Below are 18,274 nucleotides of genomic sequence, written 5' to 3'. Positions count from 1 at the left end.
ACAGATAATTCTGTGCTTACAACAGTTTGGGGAAGGCCCTATCCTATTTCAGCATGACAATGCCCCGTGCACAAAGTGAGGTTCATACAGAAATCCTTTTTTTGAGATCGTTGTGGAAGAACTTGACTGGCCTACACAGAGCCCTGACCTCAACCCCATCGAACACCTTTGGGATGAATTGGAACACCGACTGCGAGCCAGAACACCGACTGCGAGCCGACTGCGAGCCAGGCCTAATCGCTAATGCTCTTGTGGTTGAATGGAAGCCAGTCCCCGCGGCAATGTTCTAACATCTAGTGGAAAGTCTTTCCAGAAGAGTGGATGCTGTTATAGGAGCAAAGGGAGGACCAAGTCCATATTAATGACCATAATTTTGGAATGAGATGGCAAGCAGGTGTCCACATACTTTCGGGCATGTAGTGTAAGTGGACGCACATGACATCTCATTGGCTAGAATGTTCCCACCTGATCTCGCCTCCTCCCACCTGCCTTTCCGCCTTTGCGACAAAGGGAGAATCTCAATTGTATACTCCTCGCGTCCTCTTTCTGTCCTTGCCTCCTTCCCAAAACCCATTGGATGAGAAAGTCCGAGGTCCCCCTCGTTGCAGACGGTGCACTACTTTTGTGAGAGAGAAAATGTTTCCAGTGCAACAGAGGGCTATATTGATCCGCTAATACAGGCAAGGCTGGCTCACTTATTAGGCAGGGTTAAAGGCGGCGGTCTATGGAGGAAGATTAAAGAGGGCAACATTTCCTGAGTGGTGCAGCGGTCTAAGGCACTACATCGCAGTGCTGAGGCGCCGCTTCAGCCTTGGGTTCGATCCCAGGCAGTGTCCCAGCCGGCAGTGACCAGGAGCTCCATGGCGTAGCATACAATTGGGCCAGCATCGTTTGGGTTAGGGGAGGGTTTGGCCGGGGGAATTTCCTTGGCTCATAGTGCTCTAGCAACTCGTTGTGGCGGACCAGCCCTGAATGGCCAGGACCAGCCCTGAATACTGCCGTAGTAAAGGCCCAGTGCACTACTTTTGTGAGAAAGATACATGTTTCCTGCACTGCACACATCGGTCCACTAATACAGGAGTATAAAGGCCCAGTGCACTGCTTTTTTGAGAATAAAAAAATATATACACAAAACAAAAATATAAATGCAACATGCAACAATTTCAAAGATTTTACTGAGTTACAGTTCATAAGGAAATCAATCAATTGAAATAAATGCATTAGGTGCTAATATATGGATTTCCCCCTGACTGGGAATACAGATATGCTTCTGTTGGTCACAGATACCTAAAAAAAAAAGGTAGAGGCGTAGATCAGAAAACCAGTCAGTATCTGGTATGACCACCATTTGCCTCATGCTGCGACACGTCTCCTTGGCATACAGTTCATCAGGCTCTTGATTGTGATCTGTGGAATGTTGTCCCACTCCTCTTCAATGGCTGTGCGAAGTTTCTGGATATTGGTGGAAACTGGAACATGCTGTCATACATGTCGATCAGAGCATCTCACACATGCTCAATGGTTGATATGCCTGGTGGGTATGCAGACCATGTAACAACTGGGACATTTTCAGTTTACAGGAATTGTATACAGATCCTGCATGCTGAAACATGTGATGGCGGTGGATGAATGGCACAACAATGGGCCTCAGGATCTCGTCACGATATCTCCGATTTCTCTGTGCATTCAAATTGCCATCGATAATATGCAATCGTGTTCATTGTCCGTAGTTTATGCCTGCCCATACCATAACCCCACCAACACCATGGGACACTCTGTTCACGTTGACATCAGCAAACCGCTCGCCCACACGATGTCATACCAACTGCCCGATACAGTTGAAACTGGGAATCATCCATGAAGAGCACACTTCTACAGCATGACAGTGGCCACCGAAGGTGAGCATTTGCCGACTGAAGTCGAACTGTTTTCAGGTCAAGACCCTTGTGAGGAAGACGAGAACACATATAAGCTTTCATGAAACGGTTTCTGACAGTTTGTGTAGAAATTCTTGGGTTGTGCAAACCACAGTTTCATCAGCTGTCTGGGTGGCTGGTCTCAGATGACCCCACAGGTGAAGAAGCCAGATGTGGATGTCCTGGGCTGGGGTGGTTACAAATGGTCTGAGGTTTTGAGGCCGGTTGGACTCTAAAACAATGTTGGAGGCGGTTTATGGTAGAGAAATAACATTCAATTCTCTGTCAACAGCTCTGGTGGACATTCCTGCAGTCAGCATGCCAATTGCATACTCTCTCAAATCTTGAGACATCTGTGGCATTGTGTTGTGTGGCAAAGCTGCACATTTTAGAGGTTTTTTATTTTATTATCCCAGCACAAGGTGCACCTGTGTAGTGATCGTGCCGTTTATTCAGCTTCTTGATATGCCACACCTGTCAGGTGGATGGATTATTTTGGCAAGGAGAAATGCACACAAACAGGAACGTAAACACATTTGTGCACAACATTTGAGAGAAATAAGCTTTTTGTGCTTATGAAACATGGGGGTTCAGTATATATATTTTATTTTATTCCGATTGTTCAAGGGGTGCTGCAGCCCCCTCAGCACCCCTACTTCCCGCGGCTATGACCAGAGGTAGAAAATGCCAACTCATTTCCGTTTTTTATGACTACACTGTGCTTGTTGAACATTGCAGGCGACTGCCGACTGACTGATATACAAATAACCTTGCATCATAAATAACTACTCATTGTTATTTGTAAATCAGTAAGCCAGTCACAATTTACCTAAGATACATTACGGTTTTGATTCTCTGGAACACGGCGATATAAGTGAGTTCCAGTCCGACTATAGGTGCATTCAGTTCGCTTGATTTGTACTGAATGGCACGTTTCCACACAACCTTCTTGAACTGACTTTGAGGTACGTTTGCTCCCGTTTGGTGGGTGCTGCAAGGCGTGTCTTGAGGCAATGAGTGGCGTATTTAAAGGGCAGTGGCCATGCTGACAGCGTTTTTCCAACCCACAACCTCCTCGTTTTTCAATTGGTCGTTCAGTACAGTACCCTTTCCGTTCAATTGAACGTTACAGAACATAAATCGTACTGTATGCAGCCCAGGACTGCTGCCAGACCCTTCTGACAGTATCGGATAGTGAGGCATTCTCAATCGGTGTTGGAGCTATTTAACTTTTATTGGAGGCATCGAATACGTTGTACTCTACTGGTTTACTAAATAAATGTTCTGTATACATGTTTTATAGACATTGTATTGCAAACCTCGAGCGCCCCAATCAAATGGAGCGCAATACATCACATGCGCTTTTCTTCCCTTGAGAAAAAAAAACACTGGAGCGGATGTCGCGGCGGCACTGACTGTTTGTGGTGAGCTGTCAGTGAGCTTCTACGCTCAATGTGTGGTAGCGAGGCAGCAGAAAGCGTGGCTGAAGCTTGGGACCGATGGAACAGCAGCGCCTGTAAACTGGCAGAGCACCAAAGAAGTGGAGAATCGGGGGGTGGGTGGGGGGGTTGTATGTGAATTTCAAAGAAGTCGGGATGGACGGCAAAGGTACGTTGAAGATGTTCTCCCGAAAGAAAAGGGAATTGATAAAAACCCCTTCCATCTCGAAGAAGACTCGAGCAGGAAGCCCCGGGCCACAGAGCTCATCATCAGTAAGTAGCACATCATCTCTGATTTCCTCCTGTCACTCAGACAGATTTCCTATGCTGTCTGTCCGCTGCTGAGAAGCTAGGGGAGTTGGGGGACAGCATGACAGATGTCAAACTTCAGTAGATTGTTTAGACCTGACCTCAATTAAATTGACTTCACTTATCGTAGGTTATGGACCAGCAATGACATATTTAGTGGGGTGTTTTGAAGGCTAAAGGTGAGCATTTTAGGTGATTTATATGGACAGTAGCCTATCATTTAATTCATTTAAAGTAGCCTAGTGGGGGAGAGATGTTACACTATTGGGATATTTGGTTGAATTTTTGAGGACGTTGTTGATGAATACTTAAAACTAGTTGGATTAGTCAATTCAAAATAAACCTGTTAGTCACTGATAACTTTGTCTGCAGAATGACTCATTTTTTTTCGTTTCATTGGAAAATACTTTTGTGGGTTAGTAAGCCAGTATTGGTTCGTCACCTGCAAGATGAGTCTAGTTTAAAAAGTGACTCCTGCTAAAGATGATGTGAAAACAATAGCGACAGAGAGACCATGCTGAAACGTGGTAGCAAGAATAGTTACAACCCATACTCCACGGGCCAGAGAGTTAAGAGAGAGGAGGCTAAAGCCAAGAACAAATTGGACAAACAACCCAATAGACCCAACGTCTGGCTCAAACAGGTATGTCAAACACTACCAATTGAATCAGTTAGCCACCTAGGTGTTTATACATTTTCCTCATGAGAAGGAATGAGTGTTATTATTCTCACTGCTTTGAGACCATCTGTCCTTAAAATATTTATTTCCGTTTATAAAAACATGTATCTGCTTCATACAGTATGCTACACTTTCAAGTTTAGAACACAGTACCATAAAAGGTGTTCTTGGAATAACATGATGCAAGGTCTGCTCTAGTTGTCTTAGTTGCGCCTCCTACTGGCAGGGTGTGATGCTGCCGCTATTTTCTGTTTCATAACCACACCGTGCACCTGCCATTGATACTGTTTAGACTTTAAGATGTGTATGTTTCAGGCCTCTACACTACATCACTGCATCTACGACTTGTAACAGCTAGACTCTGATTTAGCTATTATTTAATCAACTCGTTTATGTTAGGTGTGTTGTAGTCCATGGACAAGTTGGGACACTTGATGAGTTGATTTCATCACTTTTCCGTCATGTCTCATCAAACCGTACAACTTGATGTTGCTTAAAGTGGCCCGAGTTTCTGTTTTCGGAGAGCTGTTTCAGGGTGTGGCAAGAAGCTGAGTCAGGAAGTGTTACACAACACAGTATCTTGTTGAAGTCTCTGTTTGTCTGTTTACCAACAGTCTGCCAAAAATATCAGTCACATTATTGTCCTGATGTTTTTGTGTTACCACAGATGTCACAAGTTCTTCTCCCTCTCCTCTCCCCCTCCTCTCTCTTACCCAGCTGTCTATTCTCCAGGAGCAGCCTCGTCGTGATGCTATCGACACCACCCCTTCCTCAACCTCATCCTCCTCCACCCTCTTCCCCATTCCCGGTGCCCCATCGGACTCCTCCGTGTCCTGCCCTGGCACCCCAAATGCCCAGCACAGCAAGCTGGTGGGGGTGGGCTGCCCGACCCCAGGGGCCACCATGAAGAGGCCCACCGGCCTCAGCCGTCATGCCAGCGCCGCGGGGTTCCCTATCCACTCATGGGTGTTCACCAAGGGCCAGGGAAAAGGGGCTATCACCCCCACCACCCCCCAAGACAGCTCAGAGAGCATGGCCATCGAGGTGGAGGACATCCCCTCTCTGTTAAGTAATGTGGCCCGCTTTGCTGAGGCCGTAGAGAAGTTGAAGGACGTTGTATTGGGGGAAGGTGAGTGGATATAGGTTCACATAGGTTTATGCTCTTCTCCTTTGTCTGGCTAAGGTTTAGCTCTGAGAGAGGTAGAGGACACAAAGGCCATGTTTGAACATGGTGCTTCTCCAATGCTCAAAGCACTTTAGATTGTAAAAGGGGGCAAGGGGGGGACCTTTTCAAAATACAGTTAACCAACTGCTATGGTCAGTCTCTGGAGTCTTGTTATTCATTTGGCTCCTCTAAGACTGTTAGAGAGGCATAAGAGCTTATAGATGGGACAACTTATCTTCAAAACTCTAGTCAGATATTTCATTGTGCACATGATTGAGTGGTCCTCTGTAGGTCCATTGGTAGAATGTGGAGCTTGCAGTGCCAGGATATAGTGGGTTTTGATTTCCTGGACCACCCGTATATAAAATGTATGCACGCATGACTGTAAGTCGCTTTGGATAAAAGTCTGCTAGATGTATTACTATTATGATATGCCTTTGTTATTGGGATTGCTTTTGGCTGCATCGTGACCATCTGCTATTGTTTCCCAATCTTATTGTTCTCTGTGTGGATGTCTAAATTCTCCACTACTCCTACCTGATGCGCCACATGTTAGCATGCGCTCAGAACAATGCTGTTTTGGTTCCCCTCCTCACCCCTCCTGTTCACCACGTGTTGCGTGTGGGAGGGGAAGGGCGGGCTGGCTGGCTGGCTTTGCACAAGCAACCCAGTTCTCTTGCTCGAGATGTAACGGCGACCACACTCCAGCAGGAAACCAGTCTCCTGTTTACTGCAATTTCTGTCTGTACTCAAGCAAAATGGCTGGTCCAACGGTTTTTCTGCAAAAATGAATTCGGCCCAAAAACAGTCATAGTTACCTCAGATCAAGGAGTTTTTTCATTTTCATGAGGCAGGCTGATAATGTGTCATTTATTTTATTGATGCAATAAAATACAAGATGTGCAACAAGTGATGTAACAATTTCAGCTTGAGAGAGTCAGGCCAACAAATGGTCTCACTTTGGAACATGGGTTGATTGCTCTAAAAGTGATGGAATGGTTAGGGTGTCTATACTTTAACTTATTAACCCCCCGTGACTGTCGTATTAATCTAAACAGGAAGCAATGATGCATGGCAGAGCGACCTCGTTCAGACTTCCCCCTCACATAGTCCACAGCGTTAGTCTGACCTGTGACACCGTCAATACCACAAGACTGCTTCCAGTCCATCCTTGTGATGTTCTGAGATTAACCTCCCTGTTTGAACCTATCACATGGTCAATATCTGAAATGATGTGCTCCCTTAAATCAAATCAAATCAAATGTATTTATATAGCCCTTCGTACATCAGCTGATATCTCAAAGTGCTGTACAGAAACACAGCCTAAAACCCCAAACAGCAAGCAATGCAGGTGTAGAAGCACGGTGGCTAGGAAAAACTCCCTAGAAAGGCCAAAACCTAGGAAGAAACCTAGAGAGGAACCCGGCTATGTGGGGTGGCCAGTCCTCTTCTGGCTGTGCCGGGTGGAGATTATAACAGAACATGGCCAAGATGTTCAAATGTTCATAAATGACCAGCATGGTCCAATAATAATAAGGCAGAACTGTTGAAACTGGAGCAGCAGCACGGCCAGGTGGACTGGGGACAGCAAGGAGTCATCATGTCAGGTAGTCCTGAGGCATGGTCCTAGGGCTCAGGTCCTCTGAGAGAGAGAGAGAGAAAGAAAGAGAGAATTAGAGAGAGCACACTTAAATTCACACAGGACACCGAATAGGACAGGAGAAGTACTCCAGATATAAAAAACTGACCCAAGCCCCCCGACACATAAACAACTGCAGCCTAAATACTGGAGGCTGAGACAGGATAACTTAAGTTATGAACCTATCTCTGAATTAAATTCTGACAAACCACAACCATCTAAAACTGAAATATATTTGATATGAGATTATCCAGGAACTAAATTTACATAAGTCTATGCACACAGTCACATAATGCCACATGTTCATTTAGCTAGTTTCAGTTTCTATAGTAAGCATCTTGGAGCCTTTTTACCATCCTCCTTCTGACATGCCCTCTAACTAGTCCACCCTCTATGGCCTCCTGGTCCCATTCCATGGGCCAGCCACTTTGACAGACATGGACATTGAGATGGAGGGCCAAAGGGGAAAAGAGGAGGAAGGAGGGCTCTACCGGCCAAAGGATCTGCTGTCTGTGAGAGAGACAAGAGGAAGTGGCCTGCAGACGTCACTGCTGACAAGCTGTCCCTACAACCCGTCTGTCTGCCGTCCGTATTACTATTCATGATGTCCAGAGATTGGTCATGAATCACTCCCTCTCAACCTCTAATAACCTGTAATGACCTCTAATACTCTGACCAACCCTAATCGTCTGTCTATAAAGATGATCTCCATGTTATATGGATTCCGTGTTGTGACGGTGAGGCCCGTCACAGACCTCAGACACAGCCTTCTATCTCCCCAACACCAACCCTATCACTTCCGGTTGTAACTAGTACTCGATAGATGTACAAAATGGTAGGTTAGGCTCGGTCCTCTTTGTGTGTGGCTGTAGACAAGTGGAGTGCTGTGTATTAGGAATGGCACAGGATCCATGTCTCTCCTGTCTGTGTCTCTGACTGTCCCGTCTCTTTTGCTCTCTCTGTCTGTAGACAAGCAGGAGAACCGTCGCCCTCTGGCCCATGAGTGCCTGGGAGAGGTCCTGAGGGTCCTACGACAGGTCATCAGCACCTACCCTCTCCTCAACACTGTGGAGACCCTTACTGCTGCAGGCAAACTCATATCTAAGGTTAAAGGTAAGACTACTGGCTGGACCAATCAGTGGTCTACTACCTAGGGTCAAAAAGTCAATTTTTAGCACAAAGTCAATGAGTTAAAATGGCCTAGAATGAACACATTCATTATTTTGATTGCAGGATTTCACTATGAGACTTGTAATGACACAGAAAAGAAGGACTTTGAGAAGGCCATTGAAACCATTGCAGTTGCTTTTAGTAGCAGGTAAGTATTTGGGACATCCGTTTCTCAGTATGTATTGTCATGAGCTAATAACAGTATTTCATGGATCCTGGAATAAACCAAAGGTGACACTGTGTGTCACAATGCTCTTTCTTTTGACTTTTTATTCTCTGGTACAGAGTAATGGGACATGACCATGTGTCCTCAGTGGTCAGGTCGGGGTGGTGGTGTATGACGACAGTAGAACTGTAGAAGTACAATGTACGTGTGTGTGCATATGTGCGATAGAGAAGTGGATCTTAGAGCAAAAAACACAGTGACACATTTGCATGTGGCTCAGTAGAAAACAGGAAGTGTAGTGGTGGTTTTCTTCTCTTCCGTAACCTAGGACACAAAACCAAAACGCAGCCATTTGGCGTCTGTTGTCTCAACAGATTATCTACAGACAGAGAATAGGTGCTTCTATCCTTGGATACAATGTGTAGGTGTGATAATGGTCGTTTGGATGCAAACATATCACTCTCAAAAAAATATGAATACATTTGCGAGTAACTGGCTCAAATAAGTCTTATGTTGCAACATTTTGAAATTGTGTTGTTGTTTTTTTACATTGGATAAAAATAGAGACTCACTCGGTGCTACAAAATGGTATATCATACACTGCATTTGAGGAACAATGGGAAAGTAATTCTGCTTTGAAAGTTGATGAACTTGTAAACTCACTTTTTGAGAAAATGGCCTTTGAATTATTGGTACCTACTGGAGAGCTCTCCTTTGTCTACAACCACTCAGCATTGTTCACACCCTCTTAAGCCAGCCCCATCTATCTTTTTAAAGATTCACATGTGAGGTCATGTGCTAAACAGTGAGTAGTGAAGTAAAGATTAAGACTAGAAGTGGTGAAAGTAGTAGCCTACAATAAGGAAAAATTCCAGTTCAACAGGAAGTGTCCAGATAAAAATATTTAGTAAATATTACTAATATGACGCTTACCCAGACACATTTGTCAAAATTAATGGATCATGTGAAATAAATGCTTTAACTCCCAGCCACATACAGCCAAGGTAAAACATATGCTCTGATATGTCTATTTTATATGTCTATTTTAAAATTGTAAATAGGAATATACATACATAATTCAAAAGAACGCTTGTTCACTTCCTGGCCATGCACAGTACATACAACCCCAACAGGGCAAAGAAGACAGAGAGGAAGTTATATGGCCGGTGCGATTGCACAGAGCCTGGCATCAACCACTTCCTGACGTTTTTTCTCTCTCCTTGTCTCCTTTCCTAGTTTCCTTTTTCTTTCCATGACCACCGGTAGGGGAAAGAACCCGACATGTACCCTTCACATTGCTTTAACCGATCAAATCATATTTGATCGACACATTTTCCCTTTTTTATTTTAGTCCTTCCTCTCTCTCCATCTCTGATGGAAGTACTGTCGGTGTAATGGCCTCTCTCTGTCCTCCTCAGTGTGTCAGAGCTGCTGATGGGGGAGGTGGACAGCAGTACCCTACTGTCCCTGCTGCCAACAGAGAAGAGCAGGGTGAGTGGGGGTTAATTTGGCTTTCTTGGTGTGCATGTGGCAGGAGGTGTCGGCTCTCAGAGCGGATGTTTGTGGGCAGCAAGGCCAGCTTCCTGGCAGTGACACAGTGTGTCTTTATCTCTGCCTGTTCCTCTCCCTCGCTCTCCTGTTATAACAACACACACAGGCCGCCTCTGAGACTCCACATAACACAGTTCCTTCTATCTCATTCATTAATGCAGCTCCAATACTGACACACTGAATTCAACAGGCCTGCACACACTGAATTCAACAGGCCTACAGTCTATGTGCCAAATCCTATTTTCATTGGAAGTTTAAAGTTTGTATTAGTCATATGTACAGGATACTTACTTGGAGGTTCCTTCTCGACATTGCTACAACAAATAATGAAAGATAAGAATATGAACATAAAGTAAATGGCTCAGTAGAATATAATAAATATTTTAGCAGAAGTATAAAACAGGAAGGTGAGATTTATAGTCCAATATTTACATGTGTTTTGGGGAAGGGGGGGATGAGGGAGCAAGTGTTTTAAATTGTGCAATATTTAATATCCATCATTCAATTGTACATGCCCATCCCTGAGATGCCACTTGGCATTGCTCTGTTCCATCATTATTTGTATTGGCTCTGGTAAACACGGTGTACCGAATAATTAAGCAATAAGGTCCGAGGAGGTGTGGTATTTGGTCAATATACCACGGCTAAAGGCTGCTCTTATGTGCAACGCGGTGTTGCTGGACACAGCCCATAGCCGTGGTATATTGGCCATATACCCCAAACCCCGATGTGCCTTATTGCTATTATAAACAGGTTATAACGTAATTGGAGCAGTAAAAATGCATGTCTTGTCGTACCCGTGGTATACGGTCTGATATACCACGGCTGTCAGCCAATCAGCATTCAATACTCGAAGCACCCAGTTTTTTAATATACTATATAGCAGAGTTGGGGTTAATTCCACAAATTCTCCCTGTAAATTCCATTTAATTCAAGGTCAGTCTTTGAATTCAGAAAATTAAATTCCTCTCAACTCCAATGTTAGGTCATTTCCAATAATTTAATTCCTTATTAAGGCTTTCAGGCTGATCATGGAACTGTTCCGACATCCTAGCTTTATTGGAAATATAGAAATACATGTTGAAATGATTCAAAACAAATCCTGCAGTTAATTGTTTTTATACTAAGTGCATTCATTCCAATAACTGGGAAATGCAAAAATATTGAATTCCAATTCAATTACAAAGATCAAATGTTTTCACAATTTCAATTAAAATAAACAGTCTCATTCCAATTCTATTCCCATTTCATAACTTGAAGATTGTTGAAATTAGAAGTCAACGTAAGCTCTTCAATTCATGATTGAATTCAATAATTGAATTGGGAATTTCTGCTACATAGTACAGAATAAGGTACTGTTCGCAGTATTCTTGAGTGGTCTGAAACGATTTCTCTGTGTGTCCAGTCTATGGAGAACCTGTACGGGGTGTCGGGTCATGGGCTAGAGGGAGCTCTGATGAGGAGTGACCTGCAGGACTTTGGCCGGGCCGAGGAGGTGGACATCATGCTGCAGCGTAGTGAAGGGGGAGTGGACTCTGCTCTGGCCTACGCTAAGACCATCTCTAAATACATGAAGGACCTGATGAGCTACGTGGAGAAGAGGACCTCACTGGGTGGGTAGACACACACCGCAGACAGTTCCCTACACATAATAGTGGAGATTTAGGTTGACTCTTATAACCTGAATGTAACGTATTATTGATTTGTTGATTCACCCATGTATCTTTCCCCATCCAGAAGTGGAGTTTGCCAAGGGCTTACAAAGACTGTACCAGTCCAGCAAGCACAGCATCACACATGTAAGCCCTAGTGATATTGTATTTTGTAGTAGAAGGAGTTAAGGAAAGGAATACCCAATTCACTCTCGTCAAAATGATTACATCCAATTCAAGAGGCTCCTGTGATGACAATGCTATTTCCCTTCTCACCACTCCCTATCTCTCAGCCCCACATGCCCTTCTACTCCATCTACTCTCTGGCTCTGGAGCAGGACTTGGAGCAGAGCAGTGGGATGCAGCAGGCCGCCACCACACTGCACAACCAGACCTTCCTACAGCCTCTGATGCAGCGTAAACACGAGCATGAGAAGAAACGCAAGGAGGTCAAGGAACAGTGGTACCGTGCCAAGAGGAAACTGGTCAGTTCCTTGCTAGTGCTATTTATGCAGTATGTTATCTCTCTATTTATATTATCTCTCTCACATTGCCATGAAGTTTACAGGTATACATGTTTTACCGTTTTGAGAATGATTTGACAATATATCAACATAAAGTATCTATTAAAGAAACAACTTTGTTTTCTCTCTCAAGATGTTGCCCAATTTGTACCCAAAGACTGATTCTGTGTACCTATGTGTTTGGGATCCAGATGGAATGTGAGTCTAACCTGCGAAAGGCCAAGCATGCCTACATGGCTCGCTGTGAGGAGCACGACAAGGCCAAAGCAGCTGCTAGCAGAGCCGCAGAGGAGGATGGAGGAGGCTCTACCACCAAGTCTCTGGGCAAAAAGTTACGAGTGGAGGAAGATGCTCGCAACAAGGTCCCCATCACTGCATATGTTGTTTTTCCTCCATTCTCACCTCCCCCATCTCTCTCCACTCTTCTCTCTCCTCTCCACTCTTCTACTCATCTCATCTCATCTCACCTCCCCATCTCCCCTTCTATCATCTCACCTCCCCCATCTCTCCTCTCCACTCTCTACTCATCTCACCTCCCCATCTCTCCTCTCCACTCTTCTACTCATCTCACCTCCCCCTCCTCTCCATCTCTCCATCTCCACTCTTCTCCACTCATCTCACCTCCCCCTCTCCTCTCCATCTCTCATCTCTCCCCCACTCTTCTCCACTCATCTCACCTCCCCCACCATCTCTCTCCACTCTCCACTCCCCCATCTCTCCTCTCCACTCTTCTATCTCACCTCCCCCATCTCTCCTCTCCACTCTTCTCCCCCATCTCATCTCACCTCCCCTCCCCCATCTCTCCTCTCCACTCTTCTACTCATCTCACCTCCCCCATCTCTCCTCTCCACTCTTCTACTCATCTCACCTCCCCCATCTCTCCTCTCCACTCTTCTACTCATCTCACCTCCCCCATCTCTCCTCTCCACTCTTCTACTCATCTCACCTCCCCTCTCTTCTACTCATCTCCATCTCTTCTCCACTCATCTCACTCTCCCCTCCATCTCTCCTCTCCCCCACTCTTCTACTCATCTCTCACCTCCCCCATCTCTCCTCTCCACTCTTCTACTCTCATCTCACCTCCCCCATCTCTCTCTCTCCACTCTTCTACTCATCTCACCTCCCCCATCTTCTCTCTCCCCCATCTCTCCTCTCCACTCTTCTACCTCCCCCATCTCTCACCTCCCCTCATCCCCCATCTCTCCTCTCCACTCTTCTACTCCCCCATCTCATCTTCTACCATCTCACCTCCCCATCTCTCCTCTCCACTCTTCATCTCACCTCCCCATCTCACTCTCCCCTCATCCCCATCTCCTCTCCACTCTTCTACTCATCTCACCTCCCCCATCTCTCCTCTCCACTCTTCTACTCATCTCATCTCCCCCATCTCTCCCCCATCTTCTCCTCTCCATCTCTTCTCCACTCATCTCACCATCTCCCTCCCCATCTCTCCTCTCCACTCTTCTACTCATCTCACCTCCCCCATCTCTCCTCTCCACTCTTCTACTCATCTCACCTCCCCCATCTCTCCTCTCCACTCTTCTACTCATCTAGTCTCTTCTCTCCCTCGCCTCTCCAGGGAAATCTGCTATGTCAAAGCCTATGGCCATATTTCATTGAGTATGTATGCCATTAGCCTAGCTGAGAATTGACCACCGTGTGTGTGTTCAGGCTGAAGAGGCAGAGGCCACCTACAGGACATGCATAGCAGACGCCACCACCCAGCAGCAGGAGCTGGAACACGTCAAGGTCAATGTGCTCCGACTGCTGCAGGAGGTCATCAAACAGAGTGACCAGACACTGCGCTCGGTCAGTACGCACACACACAGACATGCAGACAATTTGTTCAGCGCGCCTTCGCCTGGCGGCCAGTCTGTTTAGTTGACGTTCCACTCCTTGCACTCCCTGTGATGGAATGTAAGCTAAACCTTCTCCTCCACCACATGACTAAACCATTCCTCTCCTTCCCTCCAGGCCACCATCTCGTACTACCAGATAATGCACATGCAGACGGTGGTGTTGCCGGTCCACTACCAGACTCTGTGTGAGAGCAGTAAGCTGTATGACCCGGGACAGCAGTACGCTGCCCACGTCAGAGACCTGCAGCTCACTGAGGAGCCTGAGGTCACCTACCAGTTTGAGCCCTACACTGCCACTGCAGCCTCCACACAGTGAGTCACTCCTAGCCTCAAAGCATAATAACAAGCTTTTGGTTTGTTAGGTGTCTATGGGCACTTGGTCACTTTATACCAAGTAATAAATAAGAGGTGATAGATTTACATTAATATAATGTTTTTTGACTGGTTTTATATCTGTTAATTCAGGCATCCAGCTCGACCCCTTAATGACAGCTTCAACACAGACCAGCAGAGCAGCTCTGAGGGTCAACCCAGCACCGGAGAGACCACGACAGAGGACCTTAGCGCTGAAAACGCCAGAAAGAGTATGTCATTTTGTATGATATTGATGTGGTTCTTACTGTCTTGTGCCGTCTCACCATGCAAGACAAAACAATGTAGACCTACATGAGGTAGTTTTGCTGTCCATGATAACCTTGTGTCCCCTTCCCAGGACAAGGCCACAAATCGTGGGGTTCTACAGTGAGTGATGCAGACAGTGTAGAAGGGGAAGGTGGCCTGGAATCTCCTACCACCAGTTCAGGTAAGGCTTCCTCTGTCTGTCTCTCTCTGTCTCCCTCCATCCCCTGCAGTGCTGTGTGTGTGTGTGTGTTATTGATTTGTACATTTTAGGTGACATCAGTAAAATGGCACGCACCTCCTCCACCGGGACCATGTCGTCCAACGAGGATCCAGATGAGAAGGACGGGAACGTGGCCTCCTTCGAAGCACCAAGTAAGACCGGAGGTCTACCTCCTCTCTGTTTGCCAATTATTACATAATTCATGCATTTATCAATTTATCCATCAATCTTCATCCGCAGACATAAATGGCATGGAGCCTGAGATTGCGGTTCCAACCGGACCTTTCCGTAACATTGGGCTCTCCAAAGCCGCCCAAACTCATCGGCTGCGTAAACTCCGCACCCCGTCCAAGTGTCGGGAGTGCGACAGCTACGTGTACTTCCAGGGAGCAGAGTGTGAGGAGGTGAGAGATAAGACCATCTCATTCGTCACCTTTGAAAGCAATAGACTTTGGCTGCTTGATTAGCTGATTACGTCTGTTTATCTGTGTGAATGACATCTCTGACTTTCATTGGTTATCATCCTGACCTCTAACCTCTTGACCGACTGTATGCCCCTTGTCCTCTATACCAGTGTTTCCTGGCATGTCATAAGCGGTGTCTGGAGACGTTAGCCATCCAGTGTGGCCATAAGAAACTGCAGGGTAGACTCCAGCTGTTCGGCCGAGACTTCTCCCAGGTGTCCAGCGGCAGCTCTGACAGCATCCCATTCATCATCACTAAGTGCATTTCGGAGATCGAGAGACGAGCCCTGAAGACGAAGGTGAGGGAACGGGGGATGAAGGGTCTGTTTCTTGAAAGGTGTGTAATGTTTGGCTGTATGAATGCATTATTTTCTTTCTCCTTCTCTATCCTTATCTCAATAACATTTTCCCTCTCTTCCCCATTGGTCTCCATCTCTCTCTGCAGGGTATCTACAGAGTAAATGGGGTGAAGACTCGTGTAGAGAAGCTGTGTCAGGCCTTTGAGAATGGCAAGGAACTAGTGGAGCTCTCGCAGTGTTCCCCCCATGACATCAGCAACGTCCTCAAGCTCTACCTCCGACAGGTACCTTGTAGCTGTTTCAGCCTCCATATTTATTTGAGCTTATCATGGGTTGTCTTTGGATAAGATGGCTACAAATGGAAAAATCTCCCGCTCTGTCCTCTACAGCTTCCAGAGCCCATCATGCCGTTCCGCCTGTACAACAGCCTCATGGGGTTAGCCAAGGAGAGCCTGCAAACTGAGGGAGGGGAAGCCGGGACAGGGAAGGGGCCAGAGCTGGTGGACCTAGGACCAGATACGGACCCAGCGGTCCTGGCTGTGGTGGATAGACTTAGGGAGCTGGTGAAAGAGCTGCCCAAGGCTAACGTAGCCACGCTGCGCTACATCGTACGTCACCTGCGCAGGTGAGCAGCTCAGAAGAGAATACTATATTGCTTACTCACTTTTTTTTTTTTACCTGACACAGATCATTACAAAAGAGGATTCACAACTGTGATCATGTATTACTTGTTTAAACCTCCGTCATAGCATCGTTCTTCCCCATCTCTGACGTCAGGATTGCGGAGTTGGAGCAGGACAATAAGATGAGTCCCAGTAACCTGGGCATCGTGTTTGGCCCCTCTCTGATAAGGCCCCGGCCCACAGGGGCCACAGTGTCCCTGTCCTCTCTAGTGGACTACCCCCATCAGGCCCGCATCATAGAGACTCTCATCGTCTTCTACACAGCCATCTTCCAGTCCAAATCCTCTAGCACCAGCAGTCGCCCATCCTCCATCTCCATCCAACAGGTGTGTTTTTGTGTGTCTGCGTGACGGTTAATAATATTTGTAACATACAGGAAGAATGTGAATGCTTTCATTTCAGCCACACCCAATAGCTCAACCAATACCAGAGTTGGAAGCTTTGAACTCAAGTTCCCTGTTTTAACTCCTGTTTGTCTCCCACTGCTGGTGCAGAATGTCAGTGTGGATGTTGAGGAGGGCAGCAGTGCTGTGGTAGCTGAAGGAGAGGAACAGGAAGCCAAAGAGGAACAGAGCAGAACAGACTCTGACAAGATGGAGGAGGGCTGTGGTAAGAGGTGTTTAGATGGATTTGAAGAAGAATTACTACACGTTTGCCTTTTGATTTGAGTTACATCTTTATAACTTGTATTTATCCAGGTGACCAGTGCCACTTCATTACAGCCCTTCACTTTTTCTCCATGCAGGAAGTTTTCCAGGTTCCCTGAGCTCCAGTGAGCAGATTGTGGACTCTGACTCAGAGCTGGATGAGACTGGGAGGGGGTCCACACACCAGCCACGTTGCCTGGTCAAACAGGAGAGTGAGGTCAGCACAGAGGATGACCAACTGAACTGCAGGGATAGTCTGGAACTCTCCAGCCAGTCTGTACCCCAGACCGACCCGGAACCAGACCAAGACCAGGAGAGTCCTGGTCCCGATGCCTCGGACCACGACCCCCCTGAGCCCCCAGACAGCGAGCCCCCGGACCTGGAGGTGTCTGAACAAGAGCTGAGCATCTCCCTGGCTGAGCTCAACATGAATCAGTCCAACAACTATGTTCTGGGCCATGTGTGGAGCGAATCTCAGTTTGGTGCCGAGGGACAGGGAGCCAGAGTTTGTGTAAACACGACCTGTGCAATGTGTCAACCTCACTGAAAGTCTTTACTGGAATTGCATGATATATGAAGTTGAATTTTATATGTACTTCAAGAGGATGGATCCTGGTTTTAGCTTTGGTATAGAATGTCAGCATTGAATATACTACATGGCACATCCCTCATAGACACTTAGTTATAGCTGTTTTCTGCCATCATTCATTATAGTTCTAACCAGCTGTGACTTAATAATTTGGAAAGTAAATACCTTCTAGATTATCGCTGTGCCAGTTTGTATTTCAAATATTTCTTTAGGGACGTTGCTCTTTAAAGCTTGAATCAGGTCCAGTCGTGAGGGATCTTTGTCGACGCATTTCTACGATAACGATTCCAGATATTTAAAGTGCTGCTGGTTTTATTTCAGCACTAAAATTGAAAAAAAATGCATTTTTACATTTTGTGTTTTTATAAATTGTATCATTTTGCCTTGCATTGGATGGATTTGTCATTATCGGTTTAATCACTTTTTTTTTGTCAATGTTTTGTAATAAAGAGTATGCTATTCTAAATGTTATGCCTTGTCCTTGTAACTCTCATTGTAACTATAGACCCATTTAATACCTGGCGCTACCCCTTTGTCCTGATCTTATCCACATTCTGATTGGACACATTTTAAGAACAAGTGTAGATGATTAAGACAATGTGATCACATCTTCCTGACCACCACCTGAGGTAGTCAGGCATGTATTGTCTGGATCAGTCAAGCCTGGTGGTAGGGGCTATAG

General features: G+C 46.0%; 1 protein-coding gene and 1 long non-coding RNA gene across 4 annotated transcripts; one reads left to right on the top strand and one right to left on the bottom strand.

Annotated features, from left to right (window-relative positions):
• Window positions 1-2,885: 2,885 nt before the first annotated feature.
• Window positions 2,886-18,063, top strand: arhgap45b (Rho GTPase activating protein 45b). 2 transcript variants are annotated; one of them, XM_035778832.2, is made up of 21 exons: window positions 2,886-3,628; window positions 5,061-5,472; window positions 8,117-8,260; window positions 8,381-8,465; window positions 9,902-9,974; window positions 11,440-11,647; window positions 11,772-11,833; window positions 11,980-12,171; window positions 12,402-12,572; window positions 13,882-14,019; window positions 14,185-14,381; window positions 14,535-14,653; window positions 14,782-14,871; window positions 14,961-15,062; window positions 15,151-15,314; window positions 15,485-15,673; window positions 15,820-15,957; window positions 16,063-16,298; window positions 16,451-16,682; window positions 16,851-16,965; window positions 17,102-18,063. In XM_035778832.2, the coding sequence occupies exons 1-21, from the start codon at window positions 3,512-3,514 to the stop codon at window positions 17,548-17,550; spliced, it is 3,633 nt and encodes a 1,210-aa protein (XP_035634725.1). In that variant the 5' UTR covers window positions 2,886-3,511; the 3' UTR covers window positions 17,551-18,063. The 2 variants fall into 2 exon arrangements, with proteins under 2 accessions (XP_035634725.1, XP_035634715.1); XM_035778822.2 differs by lacking the exon at window positions 2,886-3,628 and adding an exon at window positions 3,685-4,307.
• Window positions 12,635-13,858, bottom strand: LOC127933030 (uncharacterized). 2 transcript variants are annotated; one of them, XR_008146830.1, is made up of 3 exons: window positions 13,688-13,858; window positions 12,996-13,156; window positions 12,635-12,662 (listed from the first exon to the last, which is right to left on the bottom strand). It is a non-coding gene; the product is annotated as an uncharacterized LOC127933030 (long non-coding RNA). The 2 variants fall into 2 exon arrangements; XR_008146829.1 differs by lacking the exon at window positions 12,635-12,662 and adding an exon at window positions 12,744-12,776.
• Window positions 18,064-18,274: the final 211 nt, after the last annotated feature.

The sequence above is a fragment of the Oncorhynchus keta genome, chromosome 1 (assembly GCF_023373465.1).
Source record: "Oncorhynchus keta strain PuntledgeMale-10-30-2019 chromosome 1, Oket_V2, whole genome shotgun sequence".
Taxonomy (NCBI): Eukaryota; Metazoa; Chordata; class Actinopteri; order Salmoniformes; family Salmonidae; genus Oncorhynchus; species Oncorhynchus keta.
The sequence above is the reverse complement of the archived record's forward strand: the minus strand, read 5'-3'. Positions and strand labels throughout refer to the sequence as shown.